General features: G+C 36.7%; 1 protein-coding gene across 13 annotated transcripts in view; it reads right to left on the reverse strand.

Annotated features, from left to right (window-relative positions):
* INPP4B (inositol polyphosphate-4-phosphatase type II B) overlaps positions 1 to 25358 on the reverse strand; it is an 849925-nt gene that overhangs the window by 256929 nt on the left and 567638 nt on the right. For all 13 annotated transcript variants that reach the window (XM_063637640.1, XM_055276001.2, XM_063637634.1 and 10 more), the window contains one exon: positions 2601 to 2712. In XM_063637640.1, coding sequence (XP_063493710.1) covers positions 2601 to 2712 — 112 coding nt within the window. The remainder of the gene's footprint in view (positions 1 to 2600; positions 2713 to 25358) is intronic.

Raw genomic sequence — 25358 nt, forward strand, 5'->3', positions numbered from 1 at the left:
GGAGTCTTATGCCTGTAATCCCAGCACTTTGAGAGGCCGAGGCAGGCAGATCATGAAGTCAGGAGATTGAGACCATCCTGGCTAACATGGTGAAACTCCGTCTCTACTAAAAATACAAAAAATTAGCCGGGCATGGTGGTGGGTCCCTGTAGTCCCAGCTACTCAGGAGGCTGGGGCAGAAGAATGGCATGAACCCGGGAGGCAGAGCTTGCAGTGAGCCGAGATCACGCCTCTGCACTCCCGCCTGGGCGACAGAGGGAGACTCCGTCTCAAAAAAAAAAAAAGATGAGGGATAAGTACTGGTGAGGGTTTAAAGGGTGTAAAGTAAAGGGAACCCTTATGCACTGTTGAGAATGTAAATTAATACAACCATTATGGAAAACAATACGGAGGCTCCTCGGAAAACTAAAAATAGGACTACCATAAAACCCAGCAATCCCACTCTGGGTACTCCAAAGGAATTGAAATCAATATGCCAAAGAGATATCTGCACTCGTGTTCACTGCAACATCACTCACAATAACTAAGATGTGGAAGCAATCTCAGTGTCCATCATCAGACGAATGGAAAAAGGAAACGTGGCATATACCCACAATAAAAAAACTATTCAGCTTTGAAAAGGGGGAAAGTTCTGTCATTAGTGACAACATGGATAAGCCTGGATGATATTATGCTAAATGAAACATGCCAGGCACAAAACAAATACTGAATCATCTCATTTATATGTTGAGAAAGAAAACAGATTCTTGGGACCCCAAACTCACTATGTCGGAAGGAAAGTTAAGATTGGGAACTGAAACACACAAAAAACTGCCTTTGTTTTTTCCCCCGACAAACAGATAGTTGCAATGATAGAAGGCCACATCTCTCCCCAGATGCCCTCCTTCACAAATTGCTCACAATTCCTTGTGGGCCCCAACTCTTTCAGAATATATAACCCCCCTATAAAATAGCCTTAATACAGAGTTTTGTTGAATCTCACCCTAACAATGTAAATTAACAGCTTATATTTCCACAGAGAGGGGACAAGGACAAGACTAGAAAATCATCCCTCTGCCCACCCTGAGACAAACACATAATTGACTTCTTTTAAGTAAAATGTGGATTTTCTGAATATGAGAGGAATGCATAATTGACTATTCCTCTTCTCCCTTTCACATATAAAATGTAGATTCACTGAGCACTAATGAAAGCCTCACTATGTGACCACTTACCTCATTGCCTACCCTCCCCCCTCGTTTTTTCCTCTCTTCTTCCCTTGCTGCTTACTCTTTCTCTTTTACATATCAGAGTCCTCAAAACCCTCTTTGGAAAAGGCAGGGGTCACAGATGCTCCTCTAATTTGTGTTTTTTCCCAGGTGCAGCCTCAACCTTGGCAAAATAAACATCTAAATTAATTGAGACCTGCCTCGGTCGTTTTTTTAGCTTACATTTGTGGAATCTAAAAGAGTCAAACTCATAGAAGTAGAGGGCAGAATGATGGTTACCAGAGGCTGGGGGAGGGAAAGTTTAGGGAAATGGGAGGTACCCATCAAAGGGTACAAGTTTCCATTAGCCAGGAGGAATAAGCTTTAGTGAGCTATTGAGCAAAATGGTTACTATGTAATAGTCCATTGTAGATTCCAAAATTGCTACAAGGAGAAATCTTAAATGTTTTTACCACACACACAAAATAAGTATGTGAGGTGACAGATTTGTTAATTAACCTGATTAACCATTCCATAATGTAAATATATATCAAAACATCACATTGTACCCCAGAAGTATATACAGTGATTGTTTATTAAAAATATTTTTTAAAAAATGCTCATTTATTAAAAGGTAGAAATTATAGTGTATAAAATTCATTTTCCTAAAAGAAACTACTAGCAGTTTCTAAGTCTACCCCATGTGCTTCAATGGTCTCAATAAAACAGGCAATTGCATTTCTAAGAAAGAAATTTAGGCTAATATTTATATAGTTTCTCTGCCTTAGTGAAAAGGAACAGAAAGACAGACAGAATTCTGGACACATATATGCATCAGGCCTTTATTCTGTGTTTCAGGAAGCAGCTTCTCCTTCGGTTGCCATTGTCCCTCCTCCAGAGCTATTCCTTCAATGAATACTATTTCCTGCTTCTCTCTGCACAATTTCGTAAGGCAGGCCCAGGAACTTATTAAATCTGCCCTCCTTCACGTAAAGGTGAAATAAAAATTAAAATCGCATATCTTTCCAAAGAAGGTTTTGGGAGTAGAGAAAAAGTTATTTTGGGCAATAGCCCTCCCAGAATCTTCTGGCATCTCACATAGAGTTAATTATGGTAAAATGTGACAATGATCAATACTTTTGTTCCAACTGAGAAGAGGCAGTGTCAACCAGGGAGCTGGCAGGGAAGAGGAAGGTGCTTCTGAATGGAGCATTGCTTTGCATAGTTCCAAGCAAATAGGCCCTCTGGTTCAGAGGCTGAAACACACATATTGTATTCCAATTTCAGAGCTGTTGTCTCATTTAGGTTTTGATAATGAGATTTCAAACCCCACAGAGATGTTGGTGAGACAGGCATCTGGCAAAGCTGATCATTTTTAATTTAATTTGTACAATGAGCAGACTGAGATCCTACCTTTTGTCCCTGTACATCTGTGGTGATGTGGTCGGCTTCCCCATCCTCAATCTCCCCCATCTTCACGACACTGACTTCTATGGTGCCAACCACTTTGCCACCATCTGAAGTTCTGCAACAAAAAATACACGAAATGGAAAAGTAAGAAGCTTCTCTCTCCCCCAAAAATATCCAAAACACATTTGTTTCTGAAAACCACTAGCATTGTTATTCACTTAATAAGACAACATCTGCATAAAACATAGCAAAACATTTTAATAGGGTAGGTGTTTTTTGTTTTTTTGTGTGTGTGTTTTTTTTTCTTTTTCTTTTCTTTTTTTTTTTTTTTTTTTTTGAGACCAAGTTTTGCTCTTGCTGCCCAGGCTGGAGTGTAATGGCGTGATCTCAGCTCACCACAACCTCTGCCTCCCAGATTCAAGTGATTCTTCTGCCTCAGCCTCCCAAGTAGCTGGGATTACAGGCATGTGCTACCACGCCTGGCTAATTTTGTATTCTCCATGTTGGTCAGGCTGGTGTCAAACTCCCAACCTCAGGTGATCCACCTGCCTAGGCCTCCCAAAGTGCTGGGATTACAGAGGTGAGCTACTGTGTATTGTTTTTAATTTGAAATTAAAATTATCCATGAATGTGTGAGGTAAGAGCACAGACTGTCGAAAAGTACCTTAGGAAGATGAAACCTCCTAAATGTTCTCAGAGGTGCCCTCAAGGAAAGAACATTGTGTCATAAATCAATACCCCATTTGGAACCATCAAATCTAAAACAGCATAAACTGCAGCCCATCTATACTAACTGCGTGAGATACGTATGTGCCTATCACAGAAACTGTGGCCAAGTAAAATAGAAAAGAATATAAATATTCTTATCTTCCTCTATGACTGGGCTATTGGCTACAAAATCTGACTTTGTGCCTTTTCTCTAACATTTTTCTTTACAAGCTACTAAGTAAAAAAGATTCTCTCCTAGCAAACGTAAGAACATGTAAAGCAGAACATAACCCAAAGCTCATTTAGTACAACTCTTTACTTTTTCAGATGAAGAAACCGAGACTCAGAAAGATGGAAAGACCCTTCCAAGGTAATGAAGTGGCAATTTCAGGTTTCTATCTTCTCCAAGTCATCGACAACTCTTTTATATTCAATGATAATAATATAAGATTTTCACCATTATTTTTAGCAGCATAAAAATTTTATGTTTAGCAATAATAGTGAAAGCTAAAGATAAGTTTAAGAGCCACACTTTAAGATTCTCTAGTTTCCTTTTCCGAGCAAGAAAAATACAGAATAAATAGTGCCATTATACCATGGAAACACTGCAACATATAATTATATTTTTCCCTTGAGCCTTTTGTGAAAATAGGTAGCAAGCCACCTCATAGATATGATGTGTTGCTGTAACTTCTATTTAAGTAGAATTGACTGAATAGTCATGTGATGTCTCATTTTCTTCATTAGTCACATCTTTCATGAAATTTGTTTTCAACTTTTAGCTGAACACCAATGTTATCTTTCTTTTAACTAATTCCTTCTAAATGCTGCTTTTTTTATTATTAAAAGTGTCAGAAAGGAGAAGGGGCAATTCTATGAGTAGTTTACCAAAATGCTAATTAAAATAATCAATAAATTAGGTGAAAATAAAAACCGATTCTATTACTAGATAAGGTACAAATTAAAACACAACTTTTGAATTATGTTTTTAGGAAAATTAAGAGAAAATTTCTGATAGCATGTACACAGCTGATGTCATAGTGCAATAAAATAAAGAAAATTAAAACAAAAATAAAAGTTATTTATTGTTAAATAGATTTTTTACTAAAATATGAAGTGAAATGCTTCTTGGTGATTTTGAAATCAGTGGAAATTATAATGTTGACTCAGTTGTTTGAAATTAATATAGAAAGCAAGTATTTATCGCAAAGAAGATGTGTAGGCAGGTGACAGTATGATCTGTGAAGAAAACCATATTAACTCCAATTCTGGGATGGCTTTAAATAATTCATTATATCAGTTTTCCAGTGTGTCATATTCTCATTTGAATATGACATAATAACTTGTCATAAGTCATGGTGCAGCATGTTTCTGTATAATTCTTCAGTACTTAGTAGTTAAATAAAGCATATAATAAGGACCTTCATGGGTACTACTTAAAAATTAATTTTATAGGTATTTGCAGATTTCTTTTTCATCAAAACTGCTTATCTATAAAAACTAAACAAGTTTTTCTTCTCAAAAGACTTGTTTGAAACTTTTTACTTGGGCAAACTAAGTTAGCTTAATTGCTAGAAGCACAAGGACTATGTATGATATTCTACATTTTTTCACTGAACTAATCCAAATAACGCACCTACTGATTTGAAACAGAAGGGCTGTGTAATAAACCATATATGTCATATTGGTTAAAAGTGTGAACTCAAGAGTCTGAGTTATCTGCTAGCTGTGTGACTTTGGGCAAGTCATTTACCCACATGAATCTTTGATTTTCTCATTTGTAAAATGGAGATGACAATAGCCTTGTTTTAAGAATTAAATTTTGGGAGATAATTAATGTAAAGTGCTCAACACAATGTCTTACACAAGATAATTGCCACTTCCACCCCATCATCCTAATAGTAGTATTGGAACAGTAACAGTAGCAGCAAAAACAGAATTGCTACTGTTATTAATGTATTCAATTATATTTAACTTGATGCTCTCAAGAAATTTTACTGAAACCGATATCTGAGACTATAGTAAAAGGCTATAGGATCTCATGGCATATGCTATCTCAACAGTGATTAAATGCTTACTGGGGATACAAAGACTTTGTAATAAGAGGATGTTATGATGTTTACATTCCTAGGTGTGCAGAGAACATAAATGTACTAATTACAATGCAAGTGTGTCATTCAAAAATACTAAAGTAGATGAATTATCAATGAAATATGGGAGTAAACTTTGGAACTATAGCTCTATCTATTCCCTTTCTTAAAGCATTTGGCTACTTTTTCAATGATTTTCCTTCCCTTTGGGTTTCCTATTTTTCCTTATCTTCTATAGGCTTTCACTTAGTGCCTGGGTGGAATCAAAGCAAGGAACATGTTTAATCTAGTGACGCTATAGAATCCTAGCATAAATTTTTCCCCAAAACCATTTTGGATGGGCAGCTTTTTTACATGCCCTAAAGCATGTTTCCTCAATTGAACTTTGTGGAAAAAGCAGAGTGGTAAATCCAGGTTATAAACTAAAGAACTAAACCCAAGACATCCAAAAGTATGGTTGACCCTGTCACTGAACTAGAACGTAAAATGTAGAAGCCATTTCCTATTTATTCTGTTAAAATTAACCATACAAAGAATACAGATATCCACACTTCTTGTCAGTTAGGAGAGTCACAAATGAAATATCAATTTCATGTTTCCAAAGATTTTTTCAAAGATGACTTAAAGATTTAGGAAAAAAAAATTCTTAAATGCTAAATTATGCTTTCAATTTATCACCTATCAAGTTGGAAAGGCTAGTAATAATAGCTTAATCATTGTTCATCACCAAAATTCTACTGAATTTTACCTTATGGAAATTCATCACATCTGCATAGAAAATATATTAAAGAGTGTTCTGTGCTAGGAATCAAGAAATCCAGTTTCTACTTCTGACTCATCCACTAACTAGCTATGTGACTAAGTGCGTATCATTTCAGTTCTCTGGATCTGTTTCCATTACTGCAAAACAAAGAGTTGGTCTCTAAAAGCTGTTCCATACGATTAGCATTCAAACCCCATGCTCTAATCACTCCTGTGATTTCATCATAGGGCATCACAGATGGATATGTACTCAACAAAAATCTCGGGTCAATTCTAGCCTCTCTTCCTCACTCTACACCTTCCCATTCCACTTTCTGCCAAACAAACCAAATGCAAAACAAATCTGGAAAGTGACTTAGCACTTATAACCAAATTAAAAAATAGCTAGCTTTTCTTATAATATCATATTATATATGTCCTACAGATGTATATAGCAATTATGACATTGGATCTTGGTATGTTTACAAGGATACAAATTTGATTGAACCAAAAACAGAAGGGATCTTCATACTCTTACCTTTCCTAGCAATTCATGTAGCAATAAGATGGGGCTGCAGTAATCAATATCTCAATCTACTTAAGGAAAAAAAACATGTCATTTCAGATAGTGTATTGCCAGGTCATTACCACTATTTAATGCAGAAAGCAGAGAGAGAAGTAAAAGATAAGCAGTTCATGGCTGCTGCAGTATTTCAATCACAATGTCAAGTTTTCTTTCCCTCAGAAGATAGACTTAAATATTTAACCACAACAAAAAGACATAGAAGACAAAGATGGGGAAAATTTCAGCAACACAAATCTACACTCCCTTCTTACCTAGGTTTTCAGCATACATAATATACTGGTGATTAAGGTTCTTTAAAATCTGCCTTTAAAATGACTCCCCTAATACTTCCTAATGAAATATTCAATCTCACATGCTGGAACACATAAATATTTTTAGAAGACTAAAGGAAAGGGAATATAAAACATTCTTCTAACAAAGGATAATTTAATGACACTTTTTCAAAACTTCTTTCTCACCAATTCTGCCATCATTAATAGAGGGAAAAAAAGAAAAACATCTCCAGAAGTATTAAACAGCAAAATGCAAATAACTTCTCGATTTTGGAAATGCCACAGAGATACAAACCAAAAAATGACCCTGTAAACACCCAGAGACAAACCATCATTAGCACTGTCAGCCTTTGTGAATATAAAGTAGTTCTGGTACTATGCACAGGAGTCTTCAGCTAGGAGACATGCCCTGCATTTAAACCATCTAGACATGTAACCAGAAATGAAAATCTCACCCAAACATAAAAATAAACAAGGGCCATAAGTAAACAAACAGATTCACTGAGTGAGTGACTGCACCCTGATGATCTTTCTGGTGAATACAATTATACAGCAGTGCTGGATTTACATAAGGCTCACAGAAGTTAAATTTATATTTAAGTACGTATAACTAAACACACCTCTATTCTGGCTGAAATTCACAAATGTCAGAAGCCATATAATGCTTTCAAATTAATAGTAAAATAAAGCTTTTCAGTATTGTTTAATATTAATAGCTTATACTCTAGGGTTTATTTCTCAGTTTTCTGCTCTTTTCTCCGTATAGGCTCACCTTCAGACATTCCATCCACCACCATGAACTTTAACTCTCCTTCTATGAAGATCTACCCCAGTCCTACATTCCCAACTTGATCTTGATTTTCTGATCTAGAACTCCAAACTCCCTTTATTCTGATCTCATCATTTTACATTCTACAAGCTTGAGACCTAACCTTTCATTCTCTCAAACCCAAATTCACTCATATTAGTAGCATGTCATTCTCCAAAAGCCAAACCAAGAAGATTCCACCTCTACATCTGCCTTGCCCTTCCCCTCTAATCAGTCACTAAGTCCTACCAATTCTTCCTCCATAATGTCTATTTCATGTGTCCCCTCCCAATAGCAATATTCCAGTTAGTTTTATTACTTCTCCTGTGTTATACCTGCAGAACCTACTTCCCATCCTCCAGTATCTGTTCCTTCCATTTCATTCATGTCAAGTTTTCTTCTTAAAGCTCTGCTTTCACTATTTATTTTTTTCCTATCAAAAGTCCTTAAACATTGCCCAGTACTTACTCAAAGGGGTTAAACTACATAGCCTGTCTTTCAAGTCTTTGTATCAGGATCTGTCAAAGTTTATGGACACTCAGTATTTTTGGCTCACACTGATCCACCTCATCACATACCACTAAATAATGAAGTATGGTTTAGTGGAAAGCACGGTGAATGTTGAGTAACAAAGCCCTTGGTTATAGTGCTGACTCTCTCTATACAGTAAACAGCTATGTAATTATGAGCAGGCAACTCAGCCTCTGTAAAGATTTTACAGCTATAAAATAAGAAGATTGTTAACCATCCTACTTATCTCACAACTTATGTGATCAAAAAGAAAAGTTATTAGGTTTAAATATAAAAATTCTTTAGTATATGGAAATGAGTAGTATCGTTTACATAGCCTGGGCCACAAAGCTTCGGGAGCATGATGTAGAAATGTTGATCATCAGTTTTTCAGACTAACTGGCTTGTAGATTACTGTTTACTGCTATAAACAGTACTGTCCAAATATGAGGAATTATACAAATACAAATAAGATAAAGCAGTTTTTACCTTCCTCGTGACACTATTAAAAACATATATTTGGAAATATTTCAATGCTAAATGTAAAATATAAACTAGCTCTAGCTCCTTGAATTAAGAAATATTTTATCAGCAAGGTGAGAAAACAAGGTTGGCATCTTGTAAATGTCTTGTGAGAATTCCAAAATTGCATTAAAATTCATAGGCCATTCTTCCAGGAGTTAGGTGGCATTGCATTGTGATTTTGATTTGCATTTCCCTGATAATTTGTGATGCTGAACATTTTTTATATGTTTGTTAGTCATTTGTATATCTTCTTTAGAGAATTGTCTATTCGTGTCCTTAGCCCACTTTTTGACAGGATTGTTCTTGTTTCTTTTCCTTGCTGATTTGTTTTTCTTGTGGATTTTGGATTAGTCCTTTGTCGGACATATACATTGCAAAGATTTTTCTCCCACTCTATGGGTTGTCTGTTTACTTTGCTGACTATTTCTTTTGCTGTGCAGAAGTTTTTTGGTTTAACTAAGTCCCATCTATTTATCTTTGTTTTATTGCCATAATATAAAAACTAATAGATGTTGATGTGATTGTGGTGAAAAGGGAACACTTTCACACTGTTGGTGGGAATGTAAACTAGTACAACCACTATGGAAAACAGTGTAGAAAGAACTAAGAGTAGATCTACCATTTGATCCAGCAATCCCACCACCAGGTATCTACTCAGAGGAAAATAAGTCACTATAAGAAAGATACTTGCACGTGCATGTTTATAGCAGCACAATTCACAATCACAAAAATATGGAGCGAGCCCAAATGCCCATCAATCAATGGGTGGATAAAGAAAATATTTTATATATATATACACACACACACACACACACACACACACCCCATGCAATACTACTCAGTCACAAAAAGGAACAAAATAATGGCATTTGCAGCAACCTGGATGGAATTGGAGACCATTATTCTAAGTAACTCAGGAATGGAAAACCAAACATCGTATGTTCTCACTAGTAGGTGGGAATTAAGCTATGAGGACGCAAAGGCGTAAGAATGGTACAATGGACTTTAGGGACTTGGGGGAAAGGGTAGGAGGGGAGTGAGTGGTAAAAGATTATACATTGGGTACAGTGTGCACTGCTTGGGTGATGGGTGCACCAAAATCACAGAAATCACCACTAATAAACTTATTCATATAACCAAACACCATCTGCTCCTCAAACACCTATTTAAAAATAACAATAATAAATACATGGCCATCATGATCTGCCCATTGGGTTCCAGTTGCAGGTAACATGGAGTATGCACACTCTACAGCATTGTGCACTGAGTGCAGCTATAAAACCTAAACAGAACACAAGGAACAGCTATGTGAGGACCAAAACTAAATAGCATCATGCATATTGGGGAAGGAGATCAGAATCTTAAACATCATTGAACCAGTAGTGAGTTTACCATTTGTTCCCCTTTGGTTTCTCCCAACCTAGATTAGACACACAGCTCGAAACAAAGTGTGGGCATTAGTGTAGACAGAGAGAGCTCCAGGAGAATTCTTTTAGTTCTGACTCATGGGCAGGAAAGTGGTCTCCTAATACTCAGCAAAATGAAGGTAGATCCTTTTTTCTCTCTCCACTCTCTCATGCCCCAGCTCTCAAGTAGTCTTGCAATGGCAATGATGGCAGTATTTAGGGCTCACAGGGACCCAAAACCATGAGGGGCAAAAAGTTACCTCTCTGATTGGAGAAGCTATGATCCCAAGAGAGTGTGCTGAATTCCCCTTACCTTTTATTTTTCTCTATTCTCATGGCCCCAGGAAGAAGGTGGAGTTGTACAGGAGAGTAGGTAAATAAACCCAAGCTTACTGGTTGGAGGATCAAAAAAGGAAGCCACAGGAAACAGGAAGTATGGAGGAGATTGTGGAGAGGGGGAAGCTCCAGAAAGTGACTTCTTAATATTGTTCATGAACTCTGGGGTCACCCAAAGTTGTGCATGGAAAGGTCTGATACTGAAAAGTATGTAAGAGACTTTGAGAAATAATCTATGAACCAGAACTTCACAAAGGTCTTGGCTGTCACCTGGATGACAAGTATGAGGAACAGGTCTGAATAACACTATAAAAATTTTGAAAACAGAAGTGAGATTGAAACCACAAGTTTCACAGGACACAAGGTTAATGCACAAATATCTGGCAATGAACAATTAGAAATTGAAATTTTTTATTTTATTTTATTATACTTTAGGTTTTAGGGTACATGTGCACAATGTGCAGGTTTGTTACATATGTATCCATGTGCCATGTTGGTTTGCTGCACCCATTAACTCGTCATTTAGCATTAGGTATATCTCCTAATGCCGTCCCTCCCCCCTCCCCCCACCCCACAACAGTCCCCGGAGTGTGATGTTCCCCTTCCTGTGTCCATGAGTTCTCATTGTTCAATTCCCACCTGTGAGTGAGAACATGCGGTGTTTGGTTTTTTGTCCTTGCGATAGTTTGCTGAGAATGATGTTTTCCAGTTTCATCCATGTCCCTACAAAGGACATGAACTCATCATTTTTTATGGCTGCATAGTATTCCATGGTGTATATGTGCCACATTTTCTTAATCCAGTCTATCATTGTTGGACATTTTGACCCAGCCATCCCATTACTGGGTATATACCCAAAGGACTATAAATCATGCTGCTATAAAGACACATGCACACGTATGTTTATTGCGGCACTATTCACAATAGCAAAGAAATTGAAATTTTAAAAATTCAGTAGATCCAAAATAAATAAAATGTTTAGGAGTGACTATAACAAAATATATATAAGATCTTTATGCTGAAAACTATAAATACTAATAAAAATTCAAAGAAGGTCTAAATAAATAGACATATAGACATATACTATGATAATGGATTTGAAGATGCAACTTTAAAAGCTGTCAATTCTCCTCAAAGTGATCTACAGATTTAATGTAATACCAATCAAAATTCGAGTAAGATTTGTTGCAGATATCAACAAGCCGATTTGACAAGTAACAAGGAAAGACAAAACAGTATTGGAAAAAATAAAATGAAGGCATTGAACTAACTGATTTTAAGATACATTGTAAATCTAGAGTAATTAAACTCTGGTTTTGAAATAGGACAGACAAATTGACAAATAAAATCACGAGGAAATATAACCAATTGATTTTTGACAAAGTTACAGGCAATGGAATGAGCTAAAAGTAGTCTTTTCAACAAATGGTATTGGAACAATTAAACATCCATTTGGAAAAAAATAAACTTTGCTTAAACTTTACAAATTAAACAAAAGCAGTTAACTTAAAGTAGTTCATATATCTAAATGTAAAACATAAAAATGTAACACTTTAAAAGTGACTCAGGAAAAAATTTCTGTGAACTGGACTTGGGTTCTTAGAGTTCTTTGGTGTGACACCAAAGTCATGATCTGTAAAAGAAAAACCTCAATAAAATAAAGTTTGTCAAAACCACAAATTTGCTCTGTGAAAGACATGGTTACAATAATAAAAAGACAAGCTACTGACTAGGAGAAAACATTTGCAAATCACATATCTAACAAAGAACTTGTATCCAAAGTATATAAAGAGCTCTTAAAATTCTAAAATTGTAAGAAAACAACCAACCCAATTAATTAATGATCCAAACACTTGAACAGATATGTTTCAAAAAAGGATATATGGATGGCAAATAGCACATCCAAAGATGTTGAACATTATTGGCCATTAAGTTTTAATTAAAATTAAAACTACCATGAGATGCCACTTTAACACCCTCGTAATGGCTGACAAGGATGAAGACTGACTGAAACTCTCACATCTCTGTAAGGAAAAACAGCTCAGCAGTTTTTTATAAAGTTAAACACACACTTATATAACCCAGCAATCCCAATCCTAAATATTTACCCTAGAGAAATGAAAACTTAGGGTCACATAAAAACCTATGCATGAGAAATTCAGCAGCTTCATTCATAATTGCCAAAAAACTGGAAACAATAGAAATATCCTTTAATGTAAATGGTTAAACAAACTTTGGTGTATCCACAACATGCAATATTAATTTCGGCAATAAAAAGAGACTGTTGACACACCACCAACTTGGATGAATTGTAAAGACATTGGACTAAATGAATGAAGTCATCCCAAAAGATTATATACTATACGATTCAATTTATTCAATTTCATTCTCAAAAAGGAATAGCTATTTTGATGGACAACAGATCAGTGGTGGCCAGGGGTTGGTGTGGGTGTGAAGGGGTTTCCTTGTGGTAATGGAAAAGTTCTGTATCTGGACTGTGGATACAGACTCTGTTCATACATGTGTTAAAATTCATAGAACTGTACAACAATAAAAAAGTCAATTTTACTCTATGTTAATTTATAAAATGGGATAAATGAGAAAGGACACATCCATTTTCTCTGATAATAAATCAATAGCAAACAAACAAACAAAAATCGCACAGCCATTTAGTCTGGGAATACAGAAACCACATTATTAAAATGTTATCCTCTTCCATGTCAAGCAAATTTCTGACATTTACTTGGGATGTTGGATTAAAGTGGGGATTTTATCCCATGCACTATAAATTCAAAATACCTAAAGACATTAGAAATTTCATATAGGAAAGGAAGAAATTTCACCTGAATAGTAGGAAGCATTTCATCCGAGACTAGATTCTCACTCAGGAGGTGCAATGTATTTACCAAGGCAGTGACGCATGAATCAGCTGGCCACCTATCATCTAAGATTATCACATTTAGACCTACAGAAAAGAAACTGTTGCTGAGACTTTTTGTTAGGTTCATTTTTTTCATTATTTTTTTGAATTTTTAATTTTGAGTAAGAGAAAGAAGAAAAGAGTGCTACACCTCTTAAACACAGACTATTGGGAGAGGAAGATGATTGTGGCAAGAAAGAAATATGTTATAGGAGGTTATAGATAGATGACTGGGAATGCCTGACTTCCTGTGGAAATTTTCAGAAGCAAAAAATATATACACTATAAGGCCAGGTGAAAACAGTCTGGATAGATAGCCAAGCATTTTTTTTTTTTTTTTGCTTCTTCAACAAAAACTTTTTACATGAATAGTTTGTAAGCATCACAAAACCAATCAAAATGCTTTTAGACACTCTGGAAACATTCCATAGAAAACAGGTATGGAGAACTGTTGTATTAAATTATTAAACAATCAGTATTAAATGCTAGTGATGTGACAATATTTAATATTCAAATTTTGAATTATATATGGAGAGTTTGTATGCTTTTGGGTTTTATGTCTTTTTAATAGTAGGAAAGAATGCAAAGAGATCTCTAAAATAAAAGCTAGTATTAAAAGGTCAACGTTATACAGTATTGAACATAATTTTAGAGTGTATTTCAAACCTGTGCAGCTAGAAATTCACTGAGCTTTAAATTACACAATGAGGCATGTACTCTGAAATTGAGCAATTCCTAATCCCTATATTTTTATGCTTAATTGCATTAGGATTTATTTTAAATGTTTGTTACTCAGTTATAAAATCCTGTAATTTTTATTTTTTAAATTCTCATTTACTCTGACAACACATGATAAAATCATTTTTAAAATACATAAAACACCATAAAGATATAAAATTAAGGTCAAAATTACAGAAAATACTAATTAATTTACAAATATTTATTAAGCACTTACTAGTACTATTAAACACTAATCCATGCACAATAATGTAACAGAACAAAACAAAATTATCTGCCCACATGGAACTTATATTCTAGTGGTAAACAAATGTGATATGTCAAAATATGAAAAGTGCCATGGAGAAAAATTAAGCAGGGTAGAAGGTGGATGAATGCTGTGTTGGGGCTGCTACTTTGTTTTCAGTGGTTGGGAAAGGCTTTTTAATAAGATGACATTTGAACACACACCTAAAGTGTAAAGAAATGAGTCATACATCCTGCTTGGGGCAAGATTTTTGCAGAAAGAAGCAGATGATCCGAAAGCCTTGAAGTGAATCCTGGTTACCCTATTTGAGAAACAGCAAAGATGCCAATGTTGCTAAAGCTAGATAGGTGAGGAAGAAAGGACTAGAAGACCAAATCAGATGGGTACGTATTAGTTCTCCATTGCTACATAACAAATTTCCATAAACCCACTGACCTGAACTCTGACCGGACTTATTATCTCACAGTTTCTATAAATCAAAAGTCCAGTCAGAGTCCTCTACTCAAGGCCTAACAAGGTTGAAATCAAGATATAGGCTGGAATGCAGTCTTAGAAAAATCCACTTTATAACTAATTCAGGTTGTTGGTAGAACTTATTTTCTTGTGGCTTTAAGACTGAGGATCCCATTTTCTTGTTGGTTATCAGTTAGGATAACAGTCTCAAGGCCATTCTTGCCATAAGGCCCTCCCCATTGGCAGTTCACAACATGGTGGTTTGCCTCCTCAAGGTCAGCAGAATTTCCATCTCCAGTCTAAGACACTGTCATATGCATGATTATCCCAGCCACCTGTGTATAATTACAGGCAACATATATTCACAGGTGCAACCTGTACTCAAGGGGAGGGTGTTATGTAGAGCAGCTGCACCAGGGGCTGAGAATCTTGGGGAACATCTTAGCATTCTGATTACCACAGCAATGGGGAGTGAGATGATGTAGAGCTCTATAGAAAACACTGTAAGAACTTTGCCTTTTACTTTGAGTGAGGTCAAATAATCAACAGAAGATTTTGAACTGACAAGTTTTAAAGACACAACTTGGGCTGCAATATAGAAAATAAACTGTAGGGGGCCGAGAGGATCATGAAGATGAGTTTGGAGAAATTAGGAGGAAGGGGAGATGAATCCGATTTTAGTTTTATTTTTAAGGTAGAGCTAATAAGATACTGTGACTGACTGGCTATAGAGAATATGAGAAAGAGGAATGAGAGACTACATAGATTTTGCCCTCAACAATAGGAAGGGTAGAATTGCAATTTCCTACATAGAAAGATGGTGAGGACAAACAGAATTTGGGGGCATGGTGGGCAGCAGGCAGGAATGAGGAGCTCAGTTTAGCACATTTTAAATTTGAGACGCTTATTTAGTGTTCAATTATCATTAGGTGGTTGGATATTAGAGTCAGGAGTTCAAGGAATTGGCCAAGGCTAGAGCTGTAAAAACAGTCATGCATTGCTAGACAACAGAATATATTCTAAGAAATATGCCATTAGGCAGTTTTGTCCTTGTGTGAACGTTGTAGAGTGTACTTACATAAACCTAGATGATACAGTCTGCTACTCATCTAGGCTATATGGGATAGCCTTTTGCTCCTAGGCTACAAAGCTGTACAGCACGTTACTGTACTGAATACTATGGGCAATTATAACACAATGGTTAGTACTTGTGTGCCTAAACATGGAAAAGGTAGAGCAAAAATATGGTGTTATAATCTTATGGAACCACCATTGGTTGTATATGCAATCTGTCATTGACCAAAACATCATTATGTGATGCACAAGCATATAGGAATCATCAAAATACAGATGATATTAAAAGCTTTAAGACTAGATGGAAGAAAGCGAATGAAGAGTGAAGAGGAGACTTTTCATCCTAAACTGAGGTATAGGACCCTTTAACATTTAGAGGTGATAGTGATGAGGAGCAACCAGCAAAAGAAACAGAAAAGAAATGACCACAGGAAAATGAAGTCTGGTGTCCCAGATAACAAGGGAAGAATAGGTTTTGAGGAGTGAGCAACTGATCCACTGGGCAGATATCCCAAGGAAGAGGAACACTGACAATTATCCTTTGGATTTAGCAATATGGAGCCATTACTGATCATGACAAATGGTGTTTAGCTGCTAAAGTAATAGGAATGAAAACCTGTTGAGAATAGATTCAAAAGACAATCAGAGGAGGGAGGCAAAGCAGACACAGTTCTTACTCTGGTTCTGCTATAAAGAGGACCAGAGAAATGGGACATAAGTTAGAAAGATAAACAGGAGATTTGATGGCATTTTTTAATGCTGATACACATGATCTAGCAGAGAGAATAATTTATGATGCAAAAGAAAAATGACATAAGTGCTGGAATAATGTTCTCGAATAAGTGAGAAGAGATAGAATCTAAAACACTAGACAGAGGAGGAGTTGACTTTAGAAACGAAGAGGGAGTTTTTTGTATAATAACAGGAAGAAAGGTAGAGAAGGTGCAGGTAGGCTAGTAAACATGGTATGGGAAATTGTCAAGTTTTTCTTCTCAGTGAAGTGAAAATCAGATAAATCAGCTGACAGGTTGGTAAATGTGGAGTGGGAAATTGTCAGATTCCTCTTCTCAGTGAAACAGAGACTATAAATCAGCAGAGAAAGAGGAAGAGGAGAGATATTTTAGAGCTTTTAGCAATGTGGAGGTGTAAAATAGTGGTCCCAGAAAGTGGGAGAGTGAATGAATCAGGGGAGCATAGTGGGTATAGTATTAGCAAGGGTACCTGTGCAGTTAGGGGTAGTGTACCAAATAAAACCTGTAAGCACAGAAGTCAAGTTTCCCCAGCCCGTTCAGCTATAGAAATACAAGTGTGAAATAGGTACGCGAAACGCTGGGCTTAGCCACAGTTTTTGTTGTAATTTTTAAATCAGTGAATTAATCAGTTAATCAATTTATATTTTGCTTGTGGAGTATAGCAACAGGAAAGCAGGGCGCAGGAGTTGAGGGTATATGAGAGGGAATCATTTTGTGATTTCTCAGTGATGGATAAGAAAAGTGGATGTGGGGGAGGGGCTGTGTAGGGCAGAGCAGGACTTCGCATCAATGACTCGGGACAGTCAAAGAGCAACTGGAGGGAGTGTACTGGAAAGAGAGGTGATAGAACTCAGAAAATAGGATGCTTAAAATTGAGACTCTGGAGCATTGGGATTAATGATGAGATCTTGGAGATGACAATGAGAATGGTTATTGAAATAGGGCAGAGAAAAGCCTGAGAGGGCATTGAGCTGAGAGAAGGGCTGTGGCTACTGAATCACAAGAAGTCTGGGAGGAGTAATGCTGAACTGAGACAGAGTGCACCCCAAGTAAAAATTTTCATGAAATGAGGGGAGGTGACATCTCTAGGTGATGTAAGAATTGAGGCTCATGGCCTCAGACATGGTATATCTGAGGCCATGGATTGAGGCTCATGACCTCAGATATACCATGAAGGGAGGTGACATCTCTAGGTGACCTAAGGATTGAGGCTCATGGCCTCAGATATACCATGTCTGAGGCCATGAGGCTCAATCCAGAAGTGTTTTCAGAGGGTGCCTATCCTATATCAGGTATGAAGGGCAGCCACTTGGCAGGGTTGCAGGGAAGGGAGCCAGTTTCTAGGTAAATAAAGGGGAATGATTGAGGAGAGGTCATTGGGCTGAGGATGGACCTCACGTATCAGAGTAAAGTTGGAGAGCAGAGGCTGCTAGAGCCAGGGTAGGATGTGGACAGAGAGGTAGAAGGATGATCCACCATGCAGATGAAAGATGACCCAGGAATACAGGGCTTCTGCATGGTGAAAAATCACCTGAGAATGAGTAACAATTATGACGACAATAAAGAAACTCAGTTTAGTTAGGCAAAATATGCAAGGGCAGACAGGGCAACATTAATTTTAAAGTAATATAAAGATCTGAAAGTTTCCATTTCCTGATTTTAACTTGTTCTGCTCTGTAGTCTTAACTCTGCATTACTAAATCATCTGGTAATTATTTTAGAGGTCAAAATGGGACTGATTCACGATTTAAGCAGTCTATATAGAACAATAAAGATTCCTACAGGACTTTTTTTGTTAAAAGGAGGAAAAGTAATTAAAGCAAAGTTCAAAATACTTAGCTACGTGGAAACAGGATTCTGCTTTAATTCATGTTAAATAGATTCTAGAGATCAGTGGGAATAAATCAAATGTCCTGCATCCATTTATTCAACATAAAGTACATGAGAAAGCCATCTACTTTCTTCTATGAATAGCTCACTTTTAGAACATTATTTCGAGATTTCTGATTATAAGAAAATTTATCTATTACTAGTTAAATGGCTTTTGTCATCTCTAAATAAAAGAATCCATATAAGAAAAAGAATATATTTTGGTATTTGGCAGATAGAGGTTCTAATAGGAATTAGAAAGACAGTAAAAACTAAAAGTTATAGAATTAAAATTTCCAATTCCAGAGGGATTGCTATATATATTTTTGTAAATCTTTGAGAATTGATATGAAATTTATATTTTAAATAAAAGGTTTACTTGTTTTAAATAAACCTGGATATAGCTTTTTTCTTTCTTACTCTGAGATAAATTTCTTAGAACTCTGTATCAGAATTGACTGAAATCAGACTTCTTAGGGAAGAGAATAACCTTCAGTATCACCGAATGCATTTTGTAGAAACAGGCCGGGAGAGGTTACATGAAGGGCTTAAGGCTACCTTACAAGTCATCAGCAGTGCTAGGATTTATCCAAGAGTAGAAGAAATCAGAAAGATGCATCTAATTTTAAAAAATTTATTTCTGAAAACCAAAATATAAAATGGTGGTCTCTTTTTTATCTTTTTAATCTTGTTTTAGCTGCTTGATCAATTAGTTTGTCTTATCTAAAAGTCTTTACAGACAATTGTGATGGTTTGGTTTGTGTCTCAACAGCCCACTACTGAGCTATGAGGACGCTTGCCTTCTTTTAAGCTATTTGATCTTTCTTCTGAGCTAGAGACATTTTCCTCTTCTCTTTAATTTCTTTCTTAGGCTTCTTCTCATAGATGAGCATAGCAGTGTGAGCTTTCCTATACATCTCCTGTATGTCTAGAGTTACAATATTCTTTATGCATTGAGAAAAATGTTTCCTATAAGCATCTTCATCTTCCATTAGGTTATGCATATAATCTCCAATGGATCTGTTGTGATCTACGATGTGCTTCTGAGGCTTCTGGCATTGAGTTCCCTACTTTCCGAATTATAACCAGGAAATCATTCAGTACCTTGAGGGATAGACAAGCTTCCATCCATAGCTCCCATCAGAGTCCCAAAAAGTTTATTTCAAGTGGTAGTTCTGGCAATAGCTGCATCTAAATACAAAATACCTTCACACTATACTTTGAGAGTTCATAAGCGTCGGCTGTTCAGACGGTTACATCCCCTTTTCTATAGGCATAACAATTAGACAAACGAGTTCTCTGTTGGTTACGCAAATGTCACCCTGAGTTTGGGCATGTTGTGTTATTTTTGTCCTGGCTTACTAAGCATTTCCGAGCATCACAATTAATTTACCCTCTGCCTTCTTCTAAATCTTACTTGGTATCTCTTGAAGCAGGCGTTATTCTTGACAACTATTAAAAACCCCATCCTGTGGAACAGAAACCCTTAGCCTGGGGCTTGCCACAGACCTGTGGCAACAATGATAATTTTAAAATTATAATTATTAGAGATAACAACAAGAACATACAGTTGATTTAATAAGAATAGAGCCTTAAAGCTCTATTCCACAAACTCTATTAGAATATAATAAATCTTTATTTTAGTCTACTTGGATTACCATAACAAAATAGCACATAAAACTAGGGAACTTAAAAAACAGACATTTCTGTTTTCATAGTTGTTAGAGGCTGGAAGTCTGAGCTCAGCAGAGTTGGGTTCTGGTGAGGGCACTCTTCCTGGCTTGCCAATGGCTGCCTTCTAGCTGTGGCCTCACACGGGAGGGAGAGAGTAAGCTCTCAGGTATCCCTTCTTATAAGAGCACTAATCCCACTATGAGGGCCTCACACTCATCAACTCATCCAAACTTAATTGCCTCCCAAAGACCCCATCTTTAAACACCATAACATTGGAGGGTAGGGGCTCAATATATGAATTCAGAGGGAACACAAAAATTCATCCATGATACTCTTAAAACCTCAAACCTTAAAAATTGCCAGAATATGATTTAATATTGGTCATTATTTCTTTTGCTTCAAACATAGAAAACACGTGATTTGTACTTGCAACTCTCTAGAAATTTTTATCTTAAAATGGCTGATTACTAGGCCAGGCGTGGTGGCTCACGCCTGTAATCTCAGCACTTTGAGAGGCCAAGGTGGGCGGATCACAAGGTCAGGAGATCAAGACCATCCTGGTTAACACCGTGAAACCCCATCTCTACCAAAAATACAAAAAATTAGCTGAGCGTGGTGTCGGGCACCTGTAGTCCCAGCTACTCGGGAGGCTGAGGCAGGATAATAGTGTGAACCTGGGAGGTGGAGCTTGCAGTGAGCTGAGATCGGCTACTGCACTCCAGCCTGGGCGACAGAGACAGACTCTGTCTCGGGAAGAAAAAAAAAGAAAAGGCTGATTACTGAATCTGGCCTATCTTCCCTAAAATAAGCCTTTAATTACAGTTCTATACATTGCCCTTGCTTTATACATTTTCTTCTCTCTCATCCTATTTTTATTTTTATTTTTCTCTGAAACATAACAGCAATATAGTATGCTCAACACCTCTAAACTTATTTTTCTCATCTGTAAAATGGAGATAATAATATATTACCTGCCTTATGAGATATTTTGAAGCTTAAATGAGACAACGTGTACAAACATTCAGTAAGTTATTATTACATTATTGGTATTCTGGTGGTGAAAGCTGCAGAATCAGTGAAGGATTTAAGTATATTATGTGAACTCTGGAATATTGCTTGAGTTTATCTTCTGCTTCACTGATTCAGTTTTCTGCAGTGTCAAATTACTCTTTCTTACTTTCAACATGTTTTTTATTTAAACCATTACGTTATTATCTTTATTATACTTTCTCCTCCCCATTCTGGTATTGTTTAATAAATTGATGTGTTCTGGGACTCCATGGAAAGCATCAGACAGAGACTTTCTAAAATATACTTTTAGCAGTAAATTTTTAAAATATGGTGATGATTTTTCTCTATTATTTCCTCTATTCAGAAATTTGCTTTTCTTGACTGTAATTTAAAATACTTTTCTAGGCCTTCCAGAGTTCCTTCATTATTTTGTATATTAGTTCATTAATTCATTCTTACAAACTTAACTCATCTAAACTCGATAATGTTTAAAACTGAACTTCCAATCTTTCTTTTTTAAAATTTTCAACTTTTAAGTTCAGGGGTATGGGTGTAGGACATGAAGTTTTGTTACATAGGTAAATGTGTGCCATGGTGTTTTACTACACAGATTATCCCATCACACGGGTATTAATCCCAGCATCCACAAGCTATTCTTCCTTATCCTCTCCCTCTTCCCAGCCCCCTGCCCTTGGACAAGCCCTGTGTGTGTTATTTCCCCAACCGTGTCCATGTGTTCTCATCATTTTGTTCCCACTTGTGAGAACATGCAGTATTTGGTTTTCTTTTCCTGCATTAGTTTGCTAAGGATAATGGCATCCATCCCTATCCATGTCCCTGCAAAGGACATGATATCATTCCTTTTTATGGCTGTATAGTACTCCATGGCAACCCAATCATTCTCTTAAAACCTGTCTTACCACAGCTTCCCCTATTCAGTGACAACTTCATTGTTCCCCAAATCTAGACCAAAACTATTTAATTCAGTTTTGTTTCCTCTCCTTCTCTGAAATCTCACATTATTCATGCTGTCACAATGTTCTACCTGTCCTTTCTTCCAAATGTATCCGGAATGTGACCATGTCTTACCACCTCCCTGCAAACCATCATCACTCCTCCCTTGAATTAAGACAGAGTCCTCCTAACTGGTCCCCATTTCACTCTTGCTTCCTTCAGTCTTCTGATCCCAACACAGCATAAGTCAGGTCACCCTTCTGCTCAAAACTCTACTATGGCTCCAAGCTTTACTCAGAGTAAAGGATGAAATGGGCACAGTGGCTTTCATTTCTATACCACCTGGAACTCATCCCCACCTTGGCCTTCTTTCTTTTTTTTTTTTTTTTTTTTTTTTTTTTTTTTTTTTTTTTTTTTGAGATGGAATCTCACTCTGTTGCCCAGGCTGGAATGCAGTGGCACAATCTCAGCTCCATGCAACCTCTGCTGCCCAGGTTCAAGCGATTCTCCTGCCTCAGCCTCCTGAGTAGCTGGGATTACAAGCACTTGCCACCACTCTGGGCTATTTTTTTGTAGTTTTAGTAGATACAGGGTTTCACCATCTTGGTCAGGCTGGTCTTGAACTCCTGACCTGGTGATTGACCTGCCTCGGCCTCCCAAAGTGCTGGGATTACAGGCGTGAGCCACCGTGCCCTGCTGGCCTTATTTCTTTACCTCTCCTCCATGCACTGCTCACTCAACTCTTGCCTCATTGGACATTTTACTGTTCCTCGAATATATCAATAAAACTCCTTCTTTAGGGCCTTTGCACTAGCAATTTCTTTTGTTTGAAACACTACCACCACCACCATTGCCACTTCCCAACTGATGTCTACATGGTTATTTTCTCCTTTAAGTTTTTCCTCTAATGCCACATTTCCAGTGAGATTGGCACTGATCACCCACTGGACCAGGCTGGCCATAGATGGGGGACGTGATGTGTATGACCAAAGACAGCTAGGCATCAAACAACCTGGAGCTGGATATTCATTTTCAAAGAATGTTAGGGGTATTCAGGGCTCAGTGTCATAAGACACTCAAGTTGATGATGAGGATAGGAATGATGACCAATATTTATTGGTGGCTATGTACCAGGCACTAGTTCAATTTTTTTGAACATATTATTTTTTTTTGTAAATCTCAAATCAGCCTTATGAGATACAGTCTGCTCTTAGAAGTCCCAATTATAGATGAGGCTGTGAAAAGCCCTCAGAACTCTGTCAGTGCCTCTGTTTCTAAAGACTTATTCTTTCAATCTGATCCTAGAAGGGCTATCTTCCAGGAACATACGAGTTACCCAATAAAGACCAAAAGCTTTTCCTTATATAATTCACTAATCATGTCTTCTAAGTAATGCAAGAATTACTTCCTTCCTCCCATCTCTTACAAGATGGAGAAAATCATCAGGCAACTAACACTAGGGATTGAAAGCTCATCTAATTCAAATTTTTTATTTTAGAGATGACATAATTGAGGTACAAAAAAAGATCGACTTTCTGAAGTGATGTGTCTAACTAATGGCAGAACTTAGACACAATTCCTAAAAGTGATGTGACTTAGTTTCCAGTCCCAGCTGACATTATAGGTAATGTACATGGCCATCAACAATCTGCACTGGGACCTCATGTGTCAGCTTTATATGCTGATTATTCACACGTTTGACTCAAAAATAGAAGGGGGAACTCTTTCCTAGAATGGGTATTCGTGTACTGTTATAAAATGTTGCTTGCCCTCGACTCCCAGACTGTCTTCTCGCTTCACAGTTGCCCAGCATCCTATTCTTAAAATTGGCTCCAGAAGGAAGCTCTCTTTGTCACTTGAAAAATCATTAGCCTTCATTTCTGACTCCATCTCTCTATAGGGAAGGTATTAGGTAGAAAGTTCATAAAGCTCTAATTGAGGAATGGACCCATAAGGTGTAAAAAAAAGCAGAAATATTCTCTAAAAAATGTGTTTTCATTTTTTTATTCACTTAGCCCTGAAACTGAAAGGAAATTGTGCTGCATCATTTCCTATCCATGACTAGCATTTTTGGACTCAAATAATTTAAAGGCATTACAAAGACAAACTCTGAGAAAACGACACAATTTTATAGCAAATACAAAACCAGTAATATTTGTTTTTAACATTCCCTCTCCCTGGATCTTTCATATATTATATGTATTTTTGTCTCAATATATTTTTTCAAATGAACTTAGTGGGAAAGATAACCTCACTCAAATACTACTTGTTTCAAGGACTAGTGGGAGTACTGAGAAAGGAGAAATGACAGGAAAGAAAGAATAGCTTGAAAACTGTTTATTTTTCTATTAAAGTATAGGAGATCCTTTTCTTTAAATCTGGCTTATAAAACCACAATTTGAAGTAATCTCAGTGATATTATTATCACTACCAGATAGACTGGGACATTTAAGCAAAGTAATGAACTCCTGGTAACAGTGATGAAACTCCATCTTTCTTCGATGTTACAATCACAGGCCTATCCTGAAAGTGCTTTAAAAGCTATATCTCACTTGGTCATAGAAGCAATTCATTTTTCCCGATACTAGAGGCAAACGTCAATAGCCAAAAAATTTAGTGTTAGTTGGCAGATTGCCCAACAAACAAACCCAAGAACCATTAGAGACCATCTCTGTTATTTATTGTGTGAGTCCTAGAAAATCTTCAGTTTGATTCCCCATAAGAGAAAAATAATCCCCACTATACACCATTTCTAAGTTTAGGATTTAAACTTTTAAATCCTTTCCCTGAGAGAGACTGCATCAGAGAAATATAAGGGAAGATTAAAAAGTACAAAAAAATTCAAGTGATCTGCTCTGGTCATCAATGGATAGATTAGGATTAGACCATGTTTATTATGATAACTTAAATTTGTTTTTATCAATCAGTTTTTATATTAAGCTCTAAAGAAGTGTGTTTACTTCCCAATTTACATGTGTGAACATCAGAAAAAAGAAGTAACATTTGGCATGTCTCTACAAGCTAATTTGGTCTTTTGTTTTTCTTGTGTAATATAGTATATGCCTAGTAACACTTCAGTCAGGTTCA

This window comes from Symphalangus syndactylus, chromosome 4 (genome assembly GCF_028878055.3).
Source record: "Symphalangus syndactylus isolate Jambi chromosome 4, NHGRI_mSymSyn1-v2.1_pri, whole genome shotgun sequence".
In the NCBI taxonomy this organism is placed as follows: domain Eukaryota; kingdom Metazoa; phylum Chordata; class Mammalia; order Primates; family Hylobatidae; genus Symphalangus; species Symphalangus syndactylus.